The sequence below is a fragment of the Anticarsia gemmatalis genome, chromosome 24, assembly GCF_050436995.1.
Source record: "Anticarsia gemmatalis isolate Benzon Research Colony breed Stoneville strain chromosome 24, ilAntGemm2 primary, whole genome shotgun sequence".
In the NCBI taxonomy this organism is placed as follows: Eukaryota; Metazoa; Arthropoda; class Insecta; order Lepidoptera; family Erebidae; genus Anticarsia; species Anticarsia gemmatalis.
In genome coordinates this window covers 9,594,951-9,618,249 of record NC_134768.1, presented here as the reverse complement: position 1 = coordinate 9,618,249, position 23,299 = coordinate 9,594,951, and the positions used below count along the sequence as shown (strand labels likewise).

Genomic DNA, 23,299 nt, shown 5'->3' with positions numbered 1-23,299 from the left:
CGATAGCAATGTAAAACTGCACCGAGCTGACAGACCTGCCTCTAGAAAGTTATTGTACAGGACTGGGTTTTTATGAGGACAGACCCAATCTACCAGGTTTCTATGGGTTTGTTCCTATTAGTATGAAGTGTTAAGTGCTTATAAGAAAATTATCGTATCATATCTTCGGCCCGCGACTTCGTCCGCCTGAAAAAGTATCCGAAAAAAGTATCCTATGTATTCATCTAAGCTATCAGTGTACAAAGTTTAATTAAAATCTGTTCAGTTTCATCATCATTCATTCATTCTCACAAATTTTCGTATTGATAATATAATATTAGTAAGATTTTTACGTTAACGTCCGTGACTTAGTTTAGAGCTGATGAGCTGAAAAAGCGTTTATTTAGAGCTGATTTATCAAGATTTTAATAAAGAATTCTTTATATTTCGGAATTAAAGTAACTGTTTTAAATGGGCCACAGTGAGCTTTATAAGCCTGCTATAAGCATAAGCAGACATTCTTTAACTGCGAACGTTGCCCAATAGGCTCTTTAATAAGTTGTTGTACTAAAGTATGTTTGTAAAACTCCCTACAAAACCGAGTACTCTTACTCTTAACATAAAGCCACCTAATCCAAATACAACTTCATCGCTCTTATTTTAGACCACCAAAGCAGTTTACGTGTTAAAGTTAATGAATGCATAACACACAGTTTCCAAACGTGAGACATATCGGTAATAGATTCACGTTTCAAATGACACCTACTTACTGTGTTACCGTCGTGTACCGTACTATGAACAGTGAGAAGTCACACTAATCTGTACAAATATTCTAATAGACGTTTAACTAGAACATCGTAGTTGTATGTAGTAGTAAGGTTTTGGATTATTATGGCTGTTATTTGCATTGATTGAAAAGTAATAAAGTTACATACATATACCATAATGTACAGTCATATATACATATAACATCATAAATGTTATAACGTAAAAGCATCTAAAATAAAAGTAATAATTAGTAAAGTTATGTGACGGATAATATTAAGGATCATGGTGAACCATAATATTACTTTTAAGAATCCCACACGAAACAAGTATGTTGGATTTCACGTACAAACAACTTCCTAGAAGAACCACCTCGCGATTAGTGATTATATTATTTTAACTACAAACTAGTGATCAATTATTTTTACATTTTTGTCACTTTTTACTAACTCAGCTCCGCACACAATATTTATTGTAAATTATCAGCCTATTGAGGGTCCAGTTTTAAGCAAAGAAACTTTTGTTTGGCCGCTTGTCTTTGACTCTAAACATAGTAAATTTTAACAAAATCGTGAACTTTACCGGGGATCATCAGTGTTGTAGCGGTTAAACGGACTGACAGATTTTTGCATCATACTATAGATAATCTCGGCATAGTAACAAGATGGAGAATATCGAGATCAGTAGTACAACTCAGTATAAACATTGGAAATTGTTACACACACGTTATTCTAGAATTTTGAGTACCACACCTGAATAGATGATTCGAATGGGCTATAGTGGGATATATATGTAGTGAATCATAATGTGTGTTTTAAGACCTAGACACAGTTATTTTGCGTAATTTTGGAAATAAATCAATTGTGTTTTGGAAAGTTATTTACAGTTAGTAATTTTTGGTAAAGGCTTATTTCGAGATTGGACTTTTGTTTGGATGATGCTTTAAAAAGATTTTTATAGTCTTTCCGATCTTTGAACAGGGTAAAAGATACGGGTCTTGTTTCAAAATGAACTCTTTTGCAGTTGCATCGATCGGTATTATATATAACTGCAGGCCACAACAGTTTATTCTTGCATTGGTGTATATGTTATTAGATTAAGTTGGTTTCAGCAAGAATATGAACTGCAAAAGCGGAATACATTTAATACACCTCTGCCCATCCAGACTCTCGTATAATAAGCCGCGTTCCTCCTGAGTTGTGTAAACAGTATCTATTGCCCTGTCAATTTCATGTAAACTGCTAAGTCGGATGACGCGTAAAAAGCTCAAACAGTGATATTCTGATCTCTAGTTCGATAGTGGTCCGTAATCTCTCTAAGCACTTATCACCGATCGGCCTTGACATGTATAACAGGAAGACACGGTGTCACCGAGTCACGGAGCCATAGCCCCATGGTGCAGGTAACGGTACGCACAGACACACAAACACACATCGATGGGAAGCACCGCTCTGTTGCGCACTCACAATGGATGGGTCAGAGAGATGGAGTCGTCAAGTTTGCTTTGTCGGTGCGAGGTCTCTTGGCCTTAAGACTGTTTGTCCCAATTGAGTTATGTATTCATCTTCAATGACAACGGTCCGCTAGTCTCTCAAGATTCTACTTATCGGTTTATAACAAAGTTTGGCTATGGTAGCTTTTGATGAATGGGTGGTATGGGCAAATGTATTTGAGGGTAAATGTACTTTGATTTAAAAAAAAATAGGTATAAACCATTTTATCATGAAGAATAATATCATCTTTAATTATAACATTTTGGTATTCATTACTATTTTGTTTTCACCGAATGAAATTGAGATTAAACTACATACTTTATATAATTCAATTATCAGTCTTAGTTATTAACGTAATTATCTGTAAGTACTTACTACCTACTAGACTAGAGCAATAATAACTTTATATTTTTTGGATTTTACTTAACGAAAATATGAAACTTTTTTGAATAACAGAATAATCGGTTTAATTATTGATAACAATCAACAAACTGATAATTAGTTTAACAGACTTAACAATCAAACATTTCTTATATGTGCTTATAAAATCAACTTTAGTCATTCAGTGTAAAGTTCAAGTACTTGAATCAGTAAAACAATCATTTTTGTGTCTGAAAAAAAGATCTAAGGTAACATAATATTGATAGTTCTATCCCCTACTCTGCTTCTGATGGAACTACAAATATAACCCGTGGCTGAAAAGGCTCTTTCTGCCTTAAAATATGATATTATGGATTATCTTTTCGCGATTTTGAGGTATACCGGATCTGGCACCGGATCCGTTGCGTCAGTGCCGGATCCGGTAGGTCTAGAAACACGCCGGATCCGCCGGATCCCCGGATCCGCCGGACCGGATTGCAATCCCTAGTCGATACAATCAAGTTATCTATCAGTTCCGCTAGGTAATAACAAAAATAATAGTAAGCCATACGCAAACAGTATCAGAAAAGTAATTCCAATTCCCTACTACATTTATTTCCCAGAAGCCCAATCTTCTTCATAATGAGAGTATCATAACATGAATGGGAACATGATGAACCGATACAAATGCCAGATGGCCTACATACAAATGTAATGAAGCGATACAATTAACTGTCAGTTGTCGATAGATGGCGCTCGTTACAAAACAATATTGATACAGTTATTACATTGCGTTGTGGTACAAGTCAGTTTGTTTGTTTTGTACATTACTGTCTTTCATTGTTTAAGTCAGGTTTTGAAAGTATTTTTGCTATAGAGGATATATTTACGACTGTCAAAATGATACGATTTAAATTTTTATCTACTATCCTGCAGAATACGTCATAACTAGGAGAGGATTCTCTTTTTCTGACATAAGTTTTTTCTGTTATATTTTAGTGCACGGATTTGTCTACTAAATACTTAACTATGTATGGATGAGATTGAGGCAAGAGAAGTTTGTAGGGATCCTAAGAATAGATCCTAGATCGTACCAAGTGTTCTACCCCTATTGGTATTGGCTTGATATTAAATGTAGCTTTTTTCTGTTAAAATTAATATGTTTTTAAAAAGTTTCCTCACGTTTAATTCATTAAGCTGTTACTTTCTTTTAATTGTACAATTGTAAAGTAACATTACTCTTACTAAAACATTTACGTAACATTAAAGCTAAGATTTACATCTTAACGTCGCGTCGTGTTGGTTTTATTTGAAACAGACAGACGACTTGAGTTTGTTTTATTTCTACTGAAACTTATTTTGTTACATCACACTTGATCCGCACGATGTTCAAACAAAAAGAGCACTGAAAAAAGTAGTGATAGTGGTATAAGTTGGTATCTCCCACGCAAGTGATTGCAAGTTGAAACACGAGGCACACCTATGACTTGTCGAAGTTACGTGTGTATTAGTAGTAATTTTCACTTGTTCCAACGGTGAAGGAAAACATTGTAATGCAACCTTGCATGCCTGAAAGTTCTTTAGAGCACTTCTTGAATGTATGCAATATCCCCAACCGGCAATTGGCCAACGTGGTGGACTCAAGGGTTAACCCCTCCCTTCATTACGGGACGAGACTTTTGCTCAGCAATGTGAAATTAATGGGTTAAATTTATTTTAATGTTTAACGTTTAAGAAATGGTATGTAAATTTAACTTATGTATTTCATCAATAATACTAAGATATTAGATAGCGGTGTATGCAATACACCCACATTACGCCGTTAAAAATGTTAGTCCCATGTAATAGGGAGCGAGTCTTTATCTATTCACAGGTCACGTTACCCAACTCCAGGCTACGATTAACAAATATTCTTAATTAAATTAGAAAAAGACTACTAGAACTTCTGTCCTGGAAATCGAACCTGGGACCTCGTGGTCAGCAGTTAGATATACAATCGACCGCGCCATAGAAGCAATCACATAGTTACAATATATTATTAATTAGCCATTTTATCTATTAGATAAATATTCCACCACTTTATACGGCAGTTACCCAACCCGCTAGCTCCTGTACTTTGTGCCTTACCCATTACATTTAACACTTACACTTCTATCACTTGCCCAAATCCCTCAGTTTTTGTGCAGCTAATTTTAATTTAAACAACGGTACTATCTTCTCCATAGAGTTTTAAAACCGGTATCTTCTGCTCTAGGTCAGTTCGACTGGTTTTTTACACATTGTGAGTTAATAGTGTCATTTAAAATGGAATTTAGTGTAAAAGTTAGTTATTAGTGTATTTGGACTCATTTTTGTGACCTACTTTTTTGTTAAAAATGTATCAAAAATGAATATTAAACATGGTCCTAATGTTTTAAATTTGTGTTAATTATGTATTTAAATTAGTTTTTGCGTTTAAGTTAAATTATTGACAAGCCAATTGTTATTAATTTTATCACGGGTTCCGTTCCCTGAAATAAACGTTTGTTTGATTTGTGATAGTTTTGTATGTTCGTGTATGATGCAGAATCCGTTCTTCTAAGGTAGCTAAGTGTACCTGAGTTTTTTTTGGAACTTAGCAGAGGGCAAAAATTCGTAATTATTATCGTGGTAAATTAAACGATCATATTATTATATTTTTCTAGGTGTTTATCACAATAAACATTAATTTTAACCACAGCAAAAAAAGGTAAATTCTTCGTTTATTTAAAAACTTCGTGTTGAAAGCTCGTATACGCCTACATTAACCTCCAATATCACTAACAATTGGGAAAGACACCTACGAGGTAATTGTCAAAAACACATTGTAGCATTTCCATTGATTTCTACACAAATTACAACAATTTGATGTTCAGTTCGAAAGTGTTAATGTATGTGGGTGTATAATGTTAACACTTCACTGTTTTATATTTAGAGTCTTTTGACAATTCCTTCTTTGACTTGGACTTGCGAATTTGTTTGTAAATTGTGCAAAATGTTCAAATTGTTGATGGGGAAATGCATGAATGAAATACCGTGTTACATTCTGAAGTAGTCGAAACGGTTTAGTCGTTTTTAAGAGTTGTAGTGAGAGGTATCCCTATATAGGGACTTCAGTTTATTATCATTCACAAACTACTTTGCCGCTGCTGAGTTATTAGCCTGTCTTTGTCGATCATGTGCTAATTCAGCAGATAATATATAGATACAATTTATAGAAGTTTTTTAGTATCTAGCGACCAGTTCAGTTTTTAATGTGGCTAAGGTAAAATGCGTCACATTTCCACTCTCACTTCAAAACATACGATAAAATTTCTCCACATTTAACCAACATGGGCAATAATGGGTATGGTTTACGCCATAAGCAAATCGATTTTTATTAGACCATTTAGCGTATCCCACTATCAATGCAAGATATCTTATCACCCACTACTCTTATCAACTTTCACATCACACACGATAGTATAGATAGTAATCTCACTTTTATCACTTGTCAACAGATCGGACTTCAAACAATGGGCTAGCGTTACCACTGCAACTCGAACACGAAAATGAACGAAAGTCGAGAGCGAATCCGGCGGGAACGAGAGAGGGAGAAGAACACATATACCTCTCCTCGTCTCGCACTGCGTCGCGTGCTGCTATTGGCTGAAGGCAGACAGTTCAGAGAAGCCGCTGCGATACTGTCCAGGCTTGGACCTGGAGTGCTACAGAGTGTGGCGACTGAATTGCCAATAGATTTGCTGGTGGAGGCTCTGCCGCATTCGGCGCATCTTATTGAAACGCTTTTGAACAGGTAAGTTCAGAATAAGATTGGTTCTAGAATCTCGAAACCAAAAATATATTTGGTAAGGGATTATTAAAGAGGCACAAGTGTAAACATACAAGTTTTAACGACTACTTTTATCATATTGGCAAATGTTCTACCATGCTAAACGCAGTAATAGCAAACATTGCAAAATATATTTTTTGTATATTATGCTCACAATTATCATCATTCTAAACTAAGAAACAATAAAATTATCATGTTTCAGTAAAAACTCATGTAATTAGCAAAGGTTAAGGAACCTTCCTAAAATACCTAACCTAACAAAAGACTTACTTCTAGAACTTTCCACTCAAGGTCAACGTCCTTCACACCAATAAAAATGATCCAATACTACCACAGTACAATTACTTAGTTCCAGTACATACTCCTCGGAACATTAATACTAATCTAGAATCAATTACAATCCACGGTTATATTACAATTAGTGAAGGCTATAACGTAATATATTCCCACACTATAGCAACTAGAAAGTAAGTAATTGAAACGAATCTGTAATTTATACAATACCTTGAATATTTGATGTGATGTAAAGTGCTTATTGCGAAATATAGTGATTGCTTTTTGAAAACATGGGGCCTATAGAATAAGAAATCGAAATTCTAGATAAATTATAATAAATAGCTATAGTAGAATGCAATTTTTGCTACAAGGGTAATTTAAATCCTGAATATTCAACTTACTTTATTTTTTATGTTTGACGCGGGGTCTATCTCGTATCTGATAAGTATAGAAGTTACAGGCATAGCCTGCCTAAACGTCAAACATATTATATTTTTTTACCGTTTTATACAATGACTTTTTGTTATTACTAGTGGCCCACCCCACGTTTCCCAGGTTGCTCCGGGAAACGTTATCTTCCAATACCTCCAACAGAGTAAACAGCTAGTATTGTCTAACGTAGTAAAAAAATAAACACTGCGAGGGAATTTATTCTCTAACATGAAGTCATTACATCATCATCAGTAGAGTTAAACACTACCGAAGGGCTTTTCAGCACAAAAGTAAACTATTAAAGAAATGCTCATTATAGCCAGCTTGCGTTAACAATGAACGATAAAGCAGTAACCGCACGGTTTCCGTCATCACCGTTACACGGAGCATCGAGTCGACGCTTGAGTGAGTTCGACGCGCTTCAGAGATCGTGGTAGGGGATTATGAAATATTACATATTGTTATATTTGTTTATTTATTCACGTTTCTTCATTTTCGTTTTTATTAGGAAATTCTTAGTACCAGAAGAGTTGATTTAATCTCCTTAATTGGTTCTAAAAGAACATATCCTTTAGGTAATAGAATAAATATAAAGTTGCATACTCTAAAAGCAAAGTAAAGCCAGACCCAAAACAACAATTTGTGAAAATATTTGTTCCGTGTGGAAATTTAACTCAGGACCTTCCGATGCACTGGCAGTGGCACTGTGACTACATTAGGTGCTGATTTTCAAAGACTGTAGTCTAACCGAGAGCTTAATATTAAGGTTCGATAATTTTTATCTCTAATTAACAGTAGAAAATTATTCAACCATGACACATACAATCGTGTTTTCGTTTATTTGAATTTCACATTTTCCGAGACACTTAATTAAGATCTATATCGGCAATACTGCACAATATGTATATTTGAACACTAATTAATTAACAGTTTATTTTCAGCACGATGAACTAAAATCCACATTTCTAAATTCCTCGTGTCAGTAGCAAACCAATCGATTTTAGATAACTTACATGCACGTTTTTACAACAAAGGAAATTATACCTTCTTAAAAGGAATTAAAGTTGCAATTTGAATAAGAACGTATGCAATTATAAAAACGAAAACTACATTCCTCCAGAAACATACTATTATTTAAGGTAACATTTAAAAAAACATTCAGAACCAATACCACCCTGTTTTCATTAAAAACTAAAATCATAATGTGTGTTGGGAAGTCATCTTTTTGTCATGATTAAATCAAAACTACTTAACAGATTTTCACGCAGTTTTCACTATGGATAGAGTGATTAATAAGGAATTTAATAAAAAAAACTACAGTTTTGTATAAACTTGTAGAAATATGATGATAATTATTTGAAGATGAAAAAATAGTAGCCCTTCGCACTCCAAGTTGAAACAAAACAATGTCCCAGCCCGCGAGTCTACCACAAAAAAAATCAAAGGAAAATAGTCCTTATTCTTATCGCATTAAGGTACAAGGATTCGAGTCGGGAATACATCGAAAGTGTGTGTAAGTCAATACCGGTTTGAGAGAGACTTTCTCATGATTTATGTTATTAATGACCTTCAATACCAGACGCGGTGGGAACAGATGAAAGTACTTTGAGAATACTTTTTTTGGGACGATTCGGTTAAGGTTTTTGATGAAAGGAAAACGTTAATTTATTTGCTGAAAGCTTTTTGTCTGCGCCTACGTGGGAGTTGTTGAAAGCCAAAGTACTTTTCGGTATGTAATATTTGCAAAAAAATATTCTCTTCCGTTCAGTGTTCCAGAACTATTTAGAAAAATCAAACATATTTTTCTTAATAATAAAAATATTTAACAATCATAACTTATGGATTGCCAACCCATAAGTTATGATTGTCAAATCATTTTTGGCATCAAAATCTTGAATCGCATTTACGAGTGTGATTAAGTAATGACTGATCGTCCTTCCTAGCAAATTTTGTTTTTCTTGTAAACCCAAGCCTTTGCCTAGCAATGGGACACATTGCTAGGCAAAATGAAAAAAAATTACAATATAGGTACCTACTTTGATTATAATTTGGGAAAATGAAAAAATATTGGCAAGTAATTTTTATTGACAAATATTCGATAAGATGACGATACAATACTGGAAACATATTTACATATGTTGCTAGTACTCAATAGTATCTTTCATATATTTTGTATTCACAGATTCTATCATAACAATCGATTACATAAGGATTATAATAATAGTCCTACCGTTATATTTCTAGATCATAATTTAAGTTAGACAGTTTAACTTCTTTGCGTAATAATAGTTATTGCTTCCTTTAACAATAAAATAGAAATGACTGTAAATAATAATAGAGTAAGACAAGTATATTAGTTTTAAGACAGGATGACGATCATGTGCCGCTCGTATAGTTTGTCGTTACTTTCCTTTGAGCTGATAAATACATCATTTATTTTAAATTTGAAAACGATATTATTTGCAACAATGATATGCAACAAAGCAGTTTTTAAGTACTTACTACTTATACTATCCGATTATAAAATGATTCAGTTTCTTTTGTCAGCTGATATCTTGCTAAAATTACTATTTTTTATAAGTTACATTCGCAAATCTATTGATATAAAATTAGTTAAAATTCTACCACGTTTTAAGCAACTACCTGATAGATACTTTCAGGACTAGTTTCCTGTTATCAATAACATTAAGCCGTGTTCCTTCGACTTGAAACCGTTTTTCTACAACGGCAAGCCGTTCACGAACACTACTCTAAGAAATGATGCCGTTTTGCCTCAACAGTAGGCCTTTACCCACAAATCATTAAACAATTTTCTTTCTCGTAACACCGTAATAATATTATGACATTACAAAACTGTCAATTAAGCCCTCATACGCTTCTATTCGCGTTCTATGCAATGCATTCACATTACATCACGCTATTAAAGACTGTTACGTGTATTAAATAACAACATTATGTTCTATGAATCGGCTTAGTTCAGAGGTCAATACACTGAGCGTGATGCATGTAATACTAACATCTGTTGAAAAGCTTATACGTTGCGAAGTGAGTGTTAATATGTTACTTTTGTATGGAGTTATTGTGTAGGTTATAAAGTGTGGTCAGGAATTATGTTAGTGGTGTGTGATTTTGAAGAATATTTCGGTTAGTCTGACAACTTAGTATAGAGCCCTGGTAATCATGATTTAATTAGATTATAATTAATATTTTTGTAAATTTCCGAATTAAAGTACATATGTGTATCAACCAAGCAACCATAATAAATTGATGTTCTAAAATCTGCTTTTTGTATGCCTCCGCTAGCTGCGAGTGCGAACCTTACAACTAAGGGCGTCTAGTAAAGTTGCCGGGCTATAATAGTTAATAATATGCTTTGATTAATACTGAAACCTTTAAAGAAAAATTGTACTTGATGTAATTAATCGGACAAACAATTTGATTTTTGATTTGATTGATTCGTTAAGAAAATTTGAGTGTACAATTTGTTAAAAATGAGATGACAAATGTAGAACATGTCCTGAAAATTCAGTCACATACATCTTGATTATTTACTTTGATGTCACTTTATGTGATATACTATAACAGCAAAACGTAAACGTACACGGGATATGAAACAAAAAGGACCATTTAATTTAACAACAGACCATCAAAATACAAAACATATTAGTCAACCATCGCATTGGAAAGCTCAACTAATAACTATTAAACTATTAATTAAACATTCACGCTGCGATCATGTTGGATTATCAATAAACAATTTATAACACTAGCTGACCCGCGCAACTTCACTTGCGTCACATAAGAGAGAATAGGTCATAATTTTCCCCATTTTTGTAACATTTTCACTGGTACTCTGCTCCTATTGGTCGTAGCATGATGATAGCCTTCCTCAATAAATAGGCTATCCAACAGTAAAATAATTCTTCATTTCGCACCAGTAGTTCCTGAGATTAGCGCGTTCAAACAAACAGACAAACAAACAAACAAACTCTTCAGCTTTATAATATTAGTATAGATTACCCACCAATCCGCCATCTTGTTGTCTTAACTTTTTTTGTGATCAAGGCATTCACTTTTACTGCCTAATATTTGATATGAGGTTTCACTTTCGAAAGGTCCCTAATGCATATCTGTATTGTCAGTCATGCTTGATTGCATCCGTCAGTCTGTTATGCATGATTTGGTAATGAATGTGAGGTTTTTAATTGGCATGACGAGGGCAATGCACTTGTGAGATATACTCTTAATTAAAAAGTGTTAAAAGTAAGATAAATTACGTGCCTACCACCGAGCACGTATTTCCCGGAATGAGAAAGGGTTTACGCGCTGAGCAATCGAGTGTCTTTGCTGCAAGAAAAAAAAAATATCGCTGGAATGGATTCACAAGGTTTCCTTTTAGTTTCTTCTAGCCGTAGATGTATATCGGCTAAGATGATAATATTTTGGGACGCGGAGTATACAATGGAGGTACCGCGTCTTGGCCACTTCATGGTGACTGTTGATGGAACACTGTCAGGTTTTTAGTCGGTATGCCCAAATTTAAAAGCCGGGACGTCTATCCGACGGAAGAGCCCGACAGACCCCCGCTTCCTCCCTGGAGCAGGATATGCAGTAGGTAATGCATTTTCCTGACGAAAAAAAAAGTGATAATATTTTGGGCCCTAAGAAGCAAATTGTTCAATAATTCACTCGAAATCTCACGTGACTGCGGGAGGTGAATGCTTCTACCATGGATTAGTTTTTTAATTAAGGGTTATTAAAAAGCACTAAAGTTTTTTAAGATCAATGTCGTAATGTGGGAAGCGACATGTTGTTAATGAGTTACATAAGCTCATTATATAGTTTACGTATTAGTTCATATAACAGGTTATATTACGGTTTCTATTTGTTTTTCCACGCGACTAGTTTGATGTAGGGTTTCCGGTGAGATCAGTTACGTAGGTAGGTTTTATGATAACGTAAATAAACCTTTTTTAGTGAAAAGAAAACTTGTCTATCGCAGTTTATTTTTCGTATATTCGTCGTTCGTATATTTTTTTATTCTAGCATATTCGTCGCTTTTAGATTTTCTGTCGTTTCCAAAAACATTCGTGGTTGACGTGACAATGAGTCACAAATGATCTTGACGCTCAATAATTCAAATGTCATAGTTTAAAACCAGTAAAAATATATTCAGTAGTTGCTGATGATTTCCATAAAAGGGAAGTTAAAGTGTCGAGTGATTTTTATGAATCTGCATTAAGATAAAATTCAGAACCTAAAGGATCGTACTTTTTTCAACCCCAAGGGGATGAATTTTAGCACAGCTAGGCAATCATCATAAATAACTATTGATTCACATATATATATGTTCATATGCACAGCAATTATACATTTCTTAAATCGCAGGGACTAAATACTACAATCATCTTATTATCAACAACTTATGATAATAACACTTTAAACCCCAAATTAACGCTATTACATGATAAAAACAATAACACGCATGGCGGCATGAGACATGGAGCATATATAAATGTGTTTCGTTGTAAGTCACAGGTGAAAGTGACCGGTCAGACCTGTTCAGAGCTGGCGGTGAAATTTATCGACTGCTCGTTTGATGCGGAGACTCGCCGGCTCGTGGCTCGGGTGGGACATGGGGAATGTTCATTCAGGTGGTAGGAAGGTAAATGATTCATGATCGCGATCGGTGTGTGTGTGTGAAAAGAGTAGCTGTTAGTTTCTTGCCAGATGGGAGATAAGGCTCTATCTCCGAACTAGTGGCAGATTCGGTCATTGTAAGGACTATATTACGTAAAATGTACCTTAATTAATAATGTAAATTATATTAATTACTGCCTCTGTGGCGCAGTCAATAGCGTGTGCTACTGCCGCTCAAGAGGTCTCGGGTTCGAATCCTGGGTCTGGCCAAAAAGTCTTTTCTGAGATTTTCTGTAATGAATTTCTTAGAAATTTACCGGAGTTTAGAAGTTGAGGTCGTAGACCTCCGTGATGAAATATATAGTTACAGCGAGTGGGACTATTGAAAAACATTAAAAAGATCTATAAAGCATATAAGCATTATGTTTTAATTTTCTTTCGAACCGAAGCACTCGAAGTCAAACACACACCAGCACAAGTATATTATTGCAAGAAGCATTTCACGATGTTGCACTCAAATTATATAAAAAAATGCGTCTTACAAATGTGCAATATTACGACATGTTTGTAATATTTTCACGCTTCGGGAACAAATGATAAACATCTTTACGTTGCGTGGCACAATGTTACGTCTATGAACAATATTCTGTATGTATGATGTGTAATTATTGTAATTATTGAAGAATCATTTCGGTAATTGGCTGTCGAATAGCTCCGTCACGACTCACGAATGGTTTCGTAATAATAATTATGAGGAACTTGTATGTATATTTCGTCGATTAGGGAAGCAAATAATTATATATGAGATTATTACTATGTTTATTTTATCTTTTTGAGCATTTAAGTGATAGTTTTACGACTGACTTATAATATTTATGCTTATAAATCAGTCTTAATCAAGACCTAGAAAAAATATTCGGAGTGTGCTTGTTAGGTATATAAATAGGTATGTGCTAATTAAAATAGATTAAAGTTAAAAATAGTTCAAATTGATAGAAGATTGGTAATTTAAAAAAATACATTAAGTCTCATTTTCGATATAAATTACTTTTTTCGCGTACGTCTTATCAACTTACATTTTGTAGAGTAGTATAGTCATTTAGTATTTAAAACTTGATCAGCCCAGAAAATGTAAAGAAAAACTATCTATCTAATCTAATCCCCGGTATCAGATAAAAATTTCTTCCCATGCCACAAAACATGGCACCATACTCTCAGTAATCAACCTTGCGCCCAATAACCCAACCTAGTACAATACTAACTTCTTACAATTAACCAACGGCAATCACAATTCAAGAAACTACAATCAAACGTCTCATTTCTTACTCTAACTGTTACAGAAAAAGACTTCTACACGGAATAATAATTCAGTTAAGTTCTTTGAACATATATCTAAGAATCATTTGTCTTACAAACTGTATACAATTGTACAATAGAATGTGTTGTTCGTGTTATGTTCTAGAACACGCGAAATGCATGAAGTTCTGAATTTGATTTAAGTTGATGTGTGGGTATAGGCGGGGCGGAGAGCGGGGAATATAGCGGGTAACGGCACGATTGAGTGTAAATAAGTTGGAAATGAAATTATGTTATTGATTTGTTGAGTTTTAAAATAAATCACATACGCTTGCTGTTTCAAATTACATATTTCGATTTTTGGGCAGCTATTTGACGAGCCTTTAGAATGGTAGAAAAACCCATCGCGCTCATTTTCCTTGTTTACCATAAAATGTGTCTAACTGTCTATTGTCTATGACCTTTTATTTGTATTTGTTTCTGCATGTGCGCAAAGATTTTCTGGAAAACAAAGAATTATAATATCTTATGTTGTAACCCAGATTATAGACTATCCATTTGTCAAATTCTATGAATTTTTATGTATAAACAAATATCCATTAACAAATTTTCATAGGCAAGAGCCATCACATCTTAAATAAACTATGTGCCCCACGCTCCGCTCACCGCTCCTCTCATCACAAAACCACATCTTTAATAAGCTTTTAAAGCTTATCTCCGAAGCGTCTCCATAATGTTTTATCTTCATTGTGTTGTGGAAACCATGATGTGGGAACAAGACCACCATGATAATATGTATCAGTCCGGTCCGTTATATACACAGTTATAAACTATGGGATATGTCAGTCTGTAGCCATGCATATTAGCTGTTATTGGGTGATAAGTTTGATGGGGCTTGTGGTGAAGATGGGCGGCTGCAATAGAGTCTGCAAAATGTGGTGTTACTTATCTAATCTAGGGGCAACTACGTCATGTATATTGGCTAGCTTGATGTATAATACTATAGCTATGAAGCTATTGTAATGACAAATAAAGTTGAAGTTATTAATATTCAATTTAAGTCGTTCAAACTTCGTGTCTTTGTTTTCCTTGTTTTATAAACGTCATATGACATAGAATAATTTAAAATTGAATTTTCGACAAACAACGTGATATCAAATCAACAATGTATTTTAAGAATAACTTTTCTATGCTTTTCTTGTAAAACTCATTTGTCCTATAATATGTATTATTATAACTTCATATTCAGAGTTCTTAGTTTACACGTCACAAAGACTTGTAAAACTTTTTACAATCTTCACATAAGCCTTCATAACTTTTCCGGTACATTACGAAATAGCCGTCCTTGTTTAGCACATAACTTGCAATAAAGTAAACACGAGTATGTGGCCATCAACTGAAGAATGGGAGCAGTTTATAATTAGTGTGGGGAATTTTAATTGAAGCGTTATATCGCCCATCTTTGAAGGAAGCTAAGAAATTGCTGTGATGCAATATTTTAAAATGTAATTTTAGTTGAAGGCTTCTGAAGGGGTTTTTGAGGTTATGTTTATGTTTAGACGTGTTTGAGATAATAATATAATTATTTATTGATCATATCTTCAACCTTGTAAACATGGTAACCCGTTTTTCTTACCCGGAGGTGTATGCAGTGTATGAAATAGGTACACTGGTACACCCGTTTCACTATTAACAATGTTAGGTTATCCCATAGAGAGCGAGACCATTTTTTTTTGAAGTGTATAAAATGTGTATATCGCCCACGTCATCGTCCGCGTGGAAACCCTTCCCGAGTAAACCCCCATCCCTCAGGAATTCCAGGATAAAAGTAGCCTATATGTTATTCTGGGTCTTCAGCTACCTACAAACAAATTTCATCGTAACGTGAATGTCAGTTGCTATGACAGTCATTAAACGATGCATTGACACCGCGTGACCACTTTTCCAAACACACCATATCCTGTCACCAACATATCATTTTTATTTTAATACATTTTGTAAAAAGAATCCAGGTCAAAGTGATAGTTACCTGACCTGGTACGAAACAGAAACTTTAATAATTAAGGAATTTGTTGACAGAATGAATATTTATATTTTAAGACCTTGATCGGTATGTCCAAAATCTATACTAATATTATAAAATTGTAGAGTTTGTTTGTTTAAACGCGCTAATCTCAAGAACAGCTGGTGTGAATTGAAAAAATATTTTACAGTTGGATAGCCTGTTTATTTAGGAAGACTATAGGTTAAATAACATTACGCTACAAACATTAGGAGCGGAGTAGCAACACAAATGTTTCCAAAACGGGGAAAATTATGAGCCACTAGCTTTTCCCCGCGACTTCGTCCGCCACCTTAGTTTTCCCATTATCCGTCATTTTCCCGGGGTAAAAAGTAGCCTATGTCATATCTCGGGTATCAAAATATCTCCATACCAAATTTCATGTAAATTGGTTCAGTAGCATGCTTGAGTAACAGACAGACAGACAGACAGACAGAGTTACTTTCGCATTTATAATATTAGTATGGATTCTCGCTTATGTGACGCAAGCGAAGTAGCGCTGGTCAGCTAGTGTAGAGATATGTGTCCGATCTTGTTTCATGTGTTGCTAGGTCGTGGTATGTAGTTCAGTCGGTCATTGTTTATTTATTAGTGAATATTATGGTAATGCTGGTATTGGCTAGGTCAAGTTTCATTCTTAGGTTTAAAAAGTTGAAATAAGGTCCTTAGCACAAAACCCCAATTTTGTGCTAAGGACCTTATTTGGCGAAACTTGGGTGTAAGTGTTAAAGTAGTTAAAAATACAATTTCATTTAGTCTTTTGCGTAATTAATGTGAGACTTAATATTGTTTAAAATTAAATCTTATTTTAATGTTACGTTTGAATTGTTCAGTGATGGAGAAAACTGGCTTTATGAAAATCATGATAACATGTATTTTACTCAACGTTTCCCTAAAACAAGATTACAAAGCTATTGCAACAAAGTTCTTTAGAACACACAAGTCTTTGCATTTTCTTCAGAGAATGTTCATCGGAATTTGCGTACTAATATAAGCAGATAACTTTCAGCATCAGCGTTTATCAATACTAAATTCAATACAGTTTACGCCATATCAATTCACATCTATAAAAAATATTCCTGACATCTTTCTTCTTTGTCCACAGACTAATATCCCTAGAAATATCTCCCCGTCCGGACGTGCAATGCGACGCAGTGGCGTGGCGGCTGGTGGGGCTGCTGGGAGCGGACCAGGGGTCGGGGCTGCGAGCTCGCACCGCCCGCCTCGCCGCCGCGCTCGTGCACTACACCCCCGACGCGAGGGATGCTATTGATAGCAGGCGGCGGCAACTCGATGCTGCTGTACAGGGTAAGACACTTGCTTGATGGTTTGGTTAATGTCGTGTCTGTTAAGTGAGTGGAGATACTCTCACTTTTTATTGTTTCAGAAGACCCTTATATTAAGGCCTATGACGAAATTGCGAAATTTTCTGCGAGGTTTAGACTACTTTGGTGGACATTCATTTAGAATATGGAAAAAATTTATAAATACATATAACCATATTGAAAGCTCGCGATTAATGTTCGGTCTACTGTTAAGAAGATTTCAATATTAAAAAAAGAAAAACTAACCATCCCTTGCCCAACATGGAACTGGATGCCGAAAGCGCGTGATCGGTATACGCGTTCACTACCACTGGCAGATAGTCTTTATCAGCAGCTAGGAATGACTTTTTCAGGCCTGCATTTTACATAGGAAGATTCCATCCAGTAGCTGGTGTAGCTATTATCAGAAACTACTCATCAAAACATACAAAAACCTATTCAATTTCCTCAAAATGAATCATACAGATTCTATCATAATATTTACGTACAACACTTCAAGGATCCAAAGAGGTCGATTTGAAACCGATTATGCCTTTACAAGTTTCCCGGATACGTTAATACGTGGATAAGGAAGTAGAGTAATTATGTTATGTTTCCTTTACTGTGTTGTGATGTTTCTTATCTTGCGGTCGTGAGTTTTGGTGCGGAACTGTGAATGCACTAGGCTGACATTGAAATATGTGATACGGTGTTTGTTTTAGCTCGTTAGAATTGTTTTTAAATGTAAATTGAGTTTAATTACATCATTTTAAGTATGAAAAAGTATTATTATGTGGCTAAAGTAAAATGATTAAGGTTTTGTTTCATGAAATCAGTATTTATGAAGCGGCTTACAGCAGAATCTTCCGTAAATTATTTAACATCCGTCTTAATTTTTGCTTTTGTGTTATTGAACACTGAAAAATCTACGATATAAGCACGATTATTAGTAGAAATCGGTTATTATTTTCATACTTAATTGCTACTTATTTTATGGCTATTGTTTTTAAGTGGCATTCCTTCACGTCATATTTCCAGTACAAATCAACTCTTAACCTCTTTCAACCATCATTTATTTATATCTAACACCTACTGTTTGTTCCAGGTCTAGGCACGCACGGTCTCACGGCAGACTCGAGCGGTTCTCTGATATCCCTCCACGTCGCCATGAAGAACGAGCTGCAGAGGCACGTCGACGTCTACAAACAAGCACTGCACAAGCTTGAAGAACTGGTACGTTAAAGTTGCTCCTGTTCAGATATCTTCTTTAATGATTGTAGTAGATGTCTACTTGTTATGCAGAAGAGAAGACTTGTGGGGTCACGAAATCATAGATACGGGGCTTAAAACTAGTCTTCTTTTAAAAATGTTTGGTCCATGTGAGAATCTAAATCATAAGGACCAATGCAATGGTAGTGCATTTGCAGCCGATTGTAGTTTTTTTTTAATATTTACATTAGCAAGACGTTTGATGAAATTTTGGAATAATAGTTAGCGTAATCACCACTACCACAAAGTGCAGAAGTTATAAGTTCAATCAAGAGTTACTGAAGTTATTCTGTGATAAACTTACTTGTTAACATCTTTCCTTATTATGATAAATACTCTTTACAAAACTTAAGATAATAATATGCTGATAATTCTCATCTTTCACAGTCTCCGGTCACGATAACCCAAGACCCCGCGTCATCATCCCACCAGCGTCTCCTGGCGCTCTCCCACTGCGACGTGGAGCGACGTCTCATCGACAACAAGTCCCTCCTCACCATTGTGGACAAGCCTGCCTTACGCCAACTGCCAACGTTGGTGGCTTCCTTGGCCGCCAGGGTTGAAAGCGACAAAGCTGTGTTGGCGTGCATTGGACAAATTAAAAGGAGTGACCCAACATTGGATCTGAGTGACACGAGGTAAGTTTATCAAATGTGTGTAAACTTTTTGCTCCAATTGTCAACATTGATGGTCGATTCTAGCTGCAAGGTTTGAAAGAGATAATTTTACATGAAGTGATTGCCTATCTGACCTCCACAACCCAGTAACCTAGGTTTTAACACGATACCCTTCTGTAAGACTGGTTATCAGACTTTCAAACTTCTGAATAATGTTAACGACCGTCAAAAATCTTTGAAAATGACAGCTGGGACCCACAATTCAACGTGCCTTCCGAAACACGGAGGAACTCGATACGTATAAGATGGTCACCTATCCACAGAACAACCTCGGAAAACGTAGCGTAACCTCAGTGATGGATCTGTGCGGCTGTTGTTAACTAAGCTCCTGTCATTTATTCCATAAACAATATCGACATTTTATCTTTTAATATACTTATCACCTCAAATACTCGGAAATACAAAAAGTCATAAAAATTAGTAGCAGGTCCTCTTAAATCGCAATTAACTTTAGAAAGTGGTTGAACTTGTTCGTTCACCCTGTATATCATACTTGCAAATAGCCGGCCCGTTTCTGATTCGACTCTTAATGATTTATAGTCTAATTATATGACTTTCTTTTCGTTTATTTCGATTACATCATTCATTCAGCATCTGTTTTAATTAATGAGTTTTAAATGTTGATATTTGTATGCGATTTGCGAATTATCAATGAATTTATTCAATTTATAATTTATGACTACTTCTGTGGTCTGTGTGGTAGTGTGTGATAATGCCTAGGGTTCGATTCCCGTGCTGCAAAAAGTATTATTGTTTTTGCAATTTCTATTATAGTATTCGCAATAATGCTTTGTCCAGTATATGAATAGAGGTTCGTTGATAGTAATGTAAAGTAATAAGTGCTAAAAACGTCATATTTCTAACGTTGTAAATGACAAAAATCCCTTCGTCACGAACGTTAATGTGTCTGTTCACAAAATCTACTAAACGAATTTTCATGCAGTTTTCACTTATAGAGGTAGATAGAATGATTTTCGAGAAAGGTTTTAAAGGTACAGTTCGTCAAGGTTAACCCAGTGTAACCCAGCCAAAGCCGGGGCGAGACACTAATATTATAAAATGCGTATAACTGAAGTAATATAATTTGTTTAATTAAAAGTCCAATTAAATCACAGTAATAAACAAAATAAAACACACTTTGTCGTTCCGATGTTTAAGATAACAACGAAATTACTTGATATAAAAGTAAGATGAAAGAAGTTAATAACATTTAAGTTAATATTGCGTTAATTATTTATTTAATTGTGTTAGTAATTGGCGCGGTATGTATTTCCTTCTTTAAGTTGCAAGGGCGATGTTTTATAAGTATGTATTTGAGTCTTTTACTTGTTGAATTAAAGTGAGATATCGTTTTTGCTGTTTTATATGGATATTAAAGTAAGTTTTTTTTGTATACTCATACTGTTTTTTAATGCTATCATAAATTTAAAATACCAGAGGGTTTTGGAATGCGTTCCGTGACAGGCCAGGAGTAATACTCACTCGCTGTATTGAACAGAAGTTTATATAATTCAAAATTCCTTGAGCCATAAGATTATTTAATTAGTAATTGCCTTTTCTGGTTGATAAGGAGAAAACTCCCTGATTGACGAACTAATAGATTTAAAACAGGCTGTTAACTTAGCAAATAATACTGACCAGTTTTACAGCTTATAAATAAATATCGCAAAGGAATAAAATTCCGTCCAATATGCTTACTATCTGATGCTTATTCAGAAATAATGAAACCCAGCGTAAGTCTTTAAAAAAAAGGCGTTCCGATGGAAAAAGTGTAAGCTAAAGAAGTAAATACAAAGAAAATCTTCCTATACATAAGTATCGTAACAAATTCCTATCAATACATCAAGATTCAACAAGTTTCTCTCTATAACCTTAAACTTCAATCAGTTACGACAATAACACGTTACAAGCTAATACTATTAAATTAACAGTTACTCGTGAGAATACCAATACAATACTAGATACAGTAGATACTAGGTACAAGTAACAGTTACTGAAGCGTGTGATCTCAAACAATGGTGGATTATTTCACTATTTTATGTAATACGTCTGCAGATATTTTGTTTGTTTTTGTAACCTTTCTTTTTTTTCTGTGGTTGGTTGTCAAACTTATCTCTTTTAGAATAAGAATAAGATTATTCGAAAAAAAATCTGAAATGTGAATTTTCTTGGTAACGGACTGTTATTTTAAACGTGCAAAATAGCCACAGTTACTACATAAATCCATAGACAAGTGAAAAAGGCTAAAACAACTCTCCATCATATGAATTCCATCATACACGATGCCTAGAACTAACACTAAACGCATTTTAAATCTAAAGATCATTGAAGTTTGGTAATGTGCCCCGTATATTATGGTAAAAGCTCTCTCCTATTACATGGGACTAAAATTGTTATTGACGAAACGTGGGTGTATATCATATACCTCTGTCTAAGCCTTCGGGTATAGCAGACGTGATATTATGTACGTGTGTAGATTCTTCAAATATTTTTTTTCTCAAACCAACGTTTTGGGTCCACCAGTAAATATAATTGTGGATGGGTAAAAGTACTGTAAAGTAGATCCTTGAAGATTTTATTTCTCTAACAAAAATCTTGACTATAATACCAGAAATCATAATTGTAGTTAGGTAAAAGAACTGTGAATTATGAGCGCCTGAACTAAACAATACAGCAATACATTAATCTGTCACTTTATGTAATGTGTCTGCACAATTAAGTTTGTTTTGTCTGTTAATTGTCTTGTAATTACGTAAATGTAACATTCTTTCTCAAGCCACCATGTTTGCATTATAAACTTGTTCTTAGTTTAATGTTTTTCTCAAGTAAAAAAGTATATATTTTAAATCTATTGAAGTTTTGTCAACGTAAAACCCAAATATAGTGTCATAATTTCTAAAGTACCATATAGTGTTCATATAAGATTAGGCTTATGAAAGAATGAAATGAAATAAAATATACTTAAAACGCCTTATTCGAAAGACCCGTGCTTCAACGGTGAACTTGCGGTCGATATTGGGTCCCACTCGTTAGACAAAGTAGGAAAGGTCTTTCAGGGTTCTGGCCTCGTGACCAACGGCCTTGTACAAGGTACACTTGTTGTGGTATCCACAACGTCGTAGGCCAGCTTGTTAAGTAACTAGGCTTTCAATTTGAACCAAAAATAAATGACATGTGTCCCCAAAACGCATCTACAGAGTTGAAGAATGAAATCCTGCGAGATTTTACTAAACGGCTAATAGTATGTCGGCAGACGGTAGACATATTTGTTTATTTAATATTTAACATTGTGTTACTAATTACGTAAATATTAAATTCTTTCTCACACGTGTTGTTTGTAATAAAATGGCGTTTGTGGAAGAATGTCGTGAAAATTTCTCTGTTAGATAACGTTACTTAAGAGAGAAATTTTCTTTAAAAACTTGAATTTTTTGAGGTCATCAGTTCGTCGTGCAGTGTGAGAAGCGAGATGCATAATAAAGTGAACATTGAACTTTGGATAAACCTTCGTAATTCTTAAGACCCGGTTGTTTACAAAATAACAAAATTTAGTAGGTGACTAAAGTATTAAACCAAATTAAGTTGCAGTATTTCAATTTCCTGTATGACAATACGTAAGGATGTAACTGAAGCAAGGGAACTTTGTAAGGATCGTATAAAGTGGCGTTCTTTAGGCTCTGCCTATCCCTATGGCAGCAAGGCGTGATTTTGATGAATGTTCGTGGTCCAATTTCTAAGAGCTAGCTAGACATATCTTTAAATGCCACCATCCAGTTTTGCTAACTTCGTCTGCACGAAAGATATCCCGGCGTATTTTATATGTTAATCCAGGTTATTGGTCTGTGCAAAGTAGCTTTTGCGTGAAAAAATAATAAGCATACACACATATAATATCC

The 23,299-nt window shown here is 34.7% G+C and overlaps 1 protein-coding gene across 1 annotated transcript in view; it reads left to right on the top strand.

Annotated features, from left to right (window-relative positions):
• Positions 1 to 23,299, top strand: part of LOC142983651 (uncharacterized) — a 37,297-nt gene that overhangs the window by 3,399 nt on the left and 10,599 nt on the right. Inside the window, exons 2-5 of the mRNA XM_076130634.1 lie at positions 6,116 to 6,411; positions 17,259 to 17,461; positions 18,563 to 18,690; positions 19,114 to 19,364. Of these exons, the coding sequence (XP_075986749.1) occupies positions 6,167 to 6,411; positions 17,259 to 17,461; positions 18,563 to 18,690; positions 19,114 to 19,364 (827 nt within the window). The 5' untranslated portion in view covers positions 6,116 to 6,166. The remainder of the gene's footprint in view (positions 1 to 6,115; positions 6,412 to 17,258; positions 17,462 to 18,562; positions 18,691 to 19,113; positions 19,365 to 23,299) is intronic.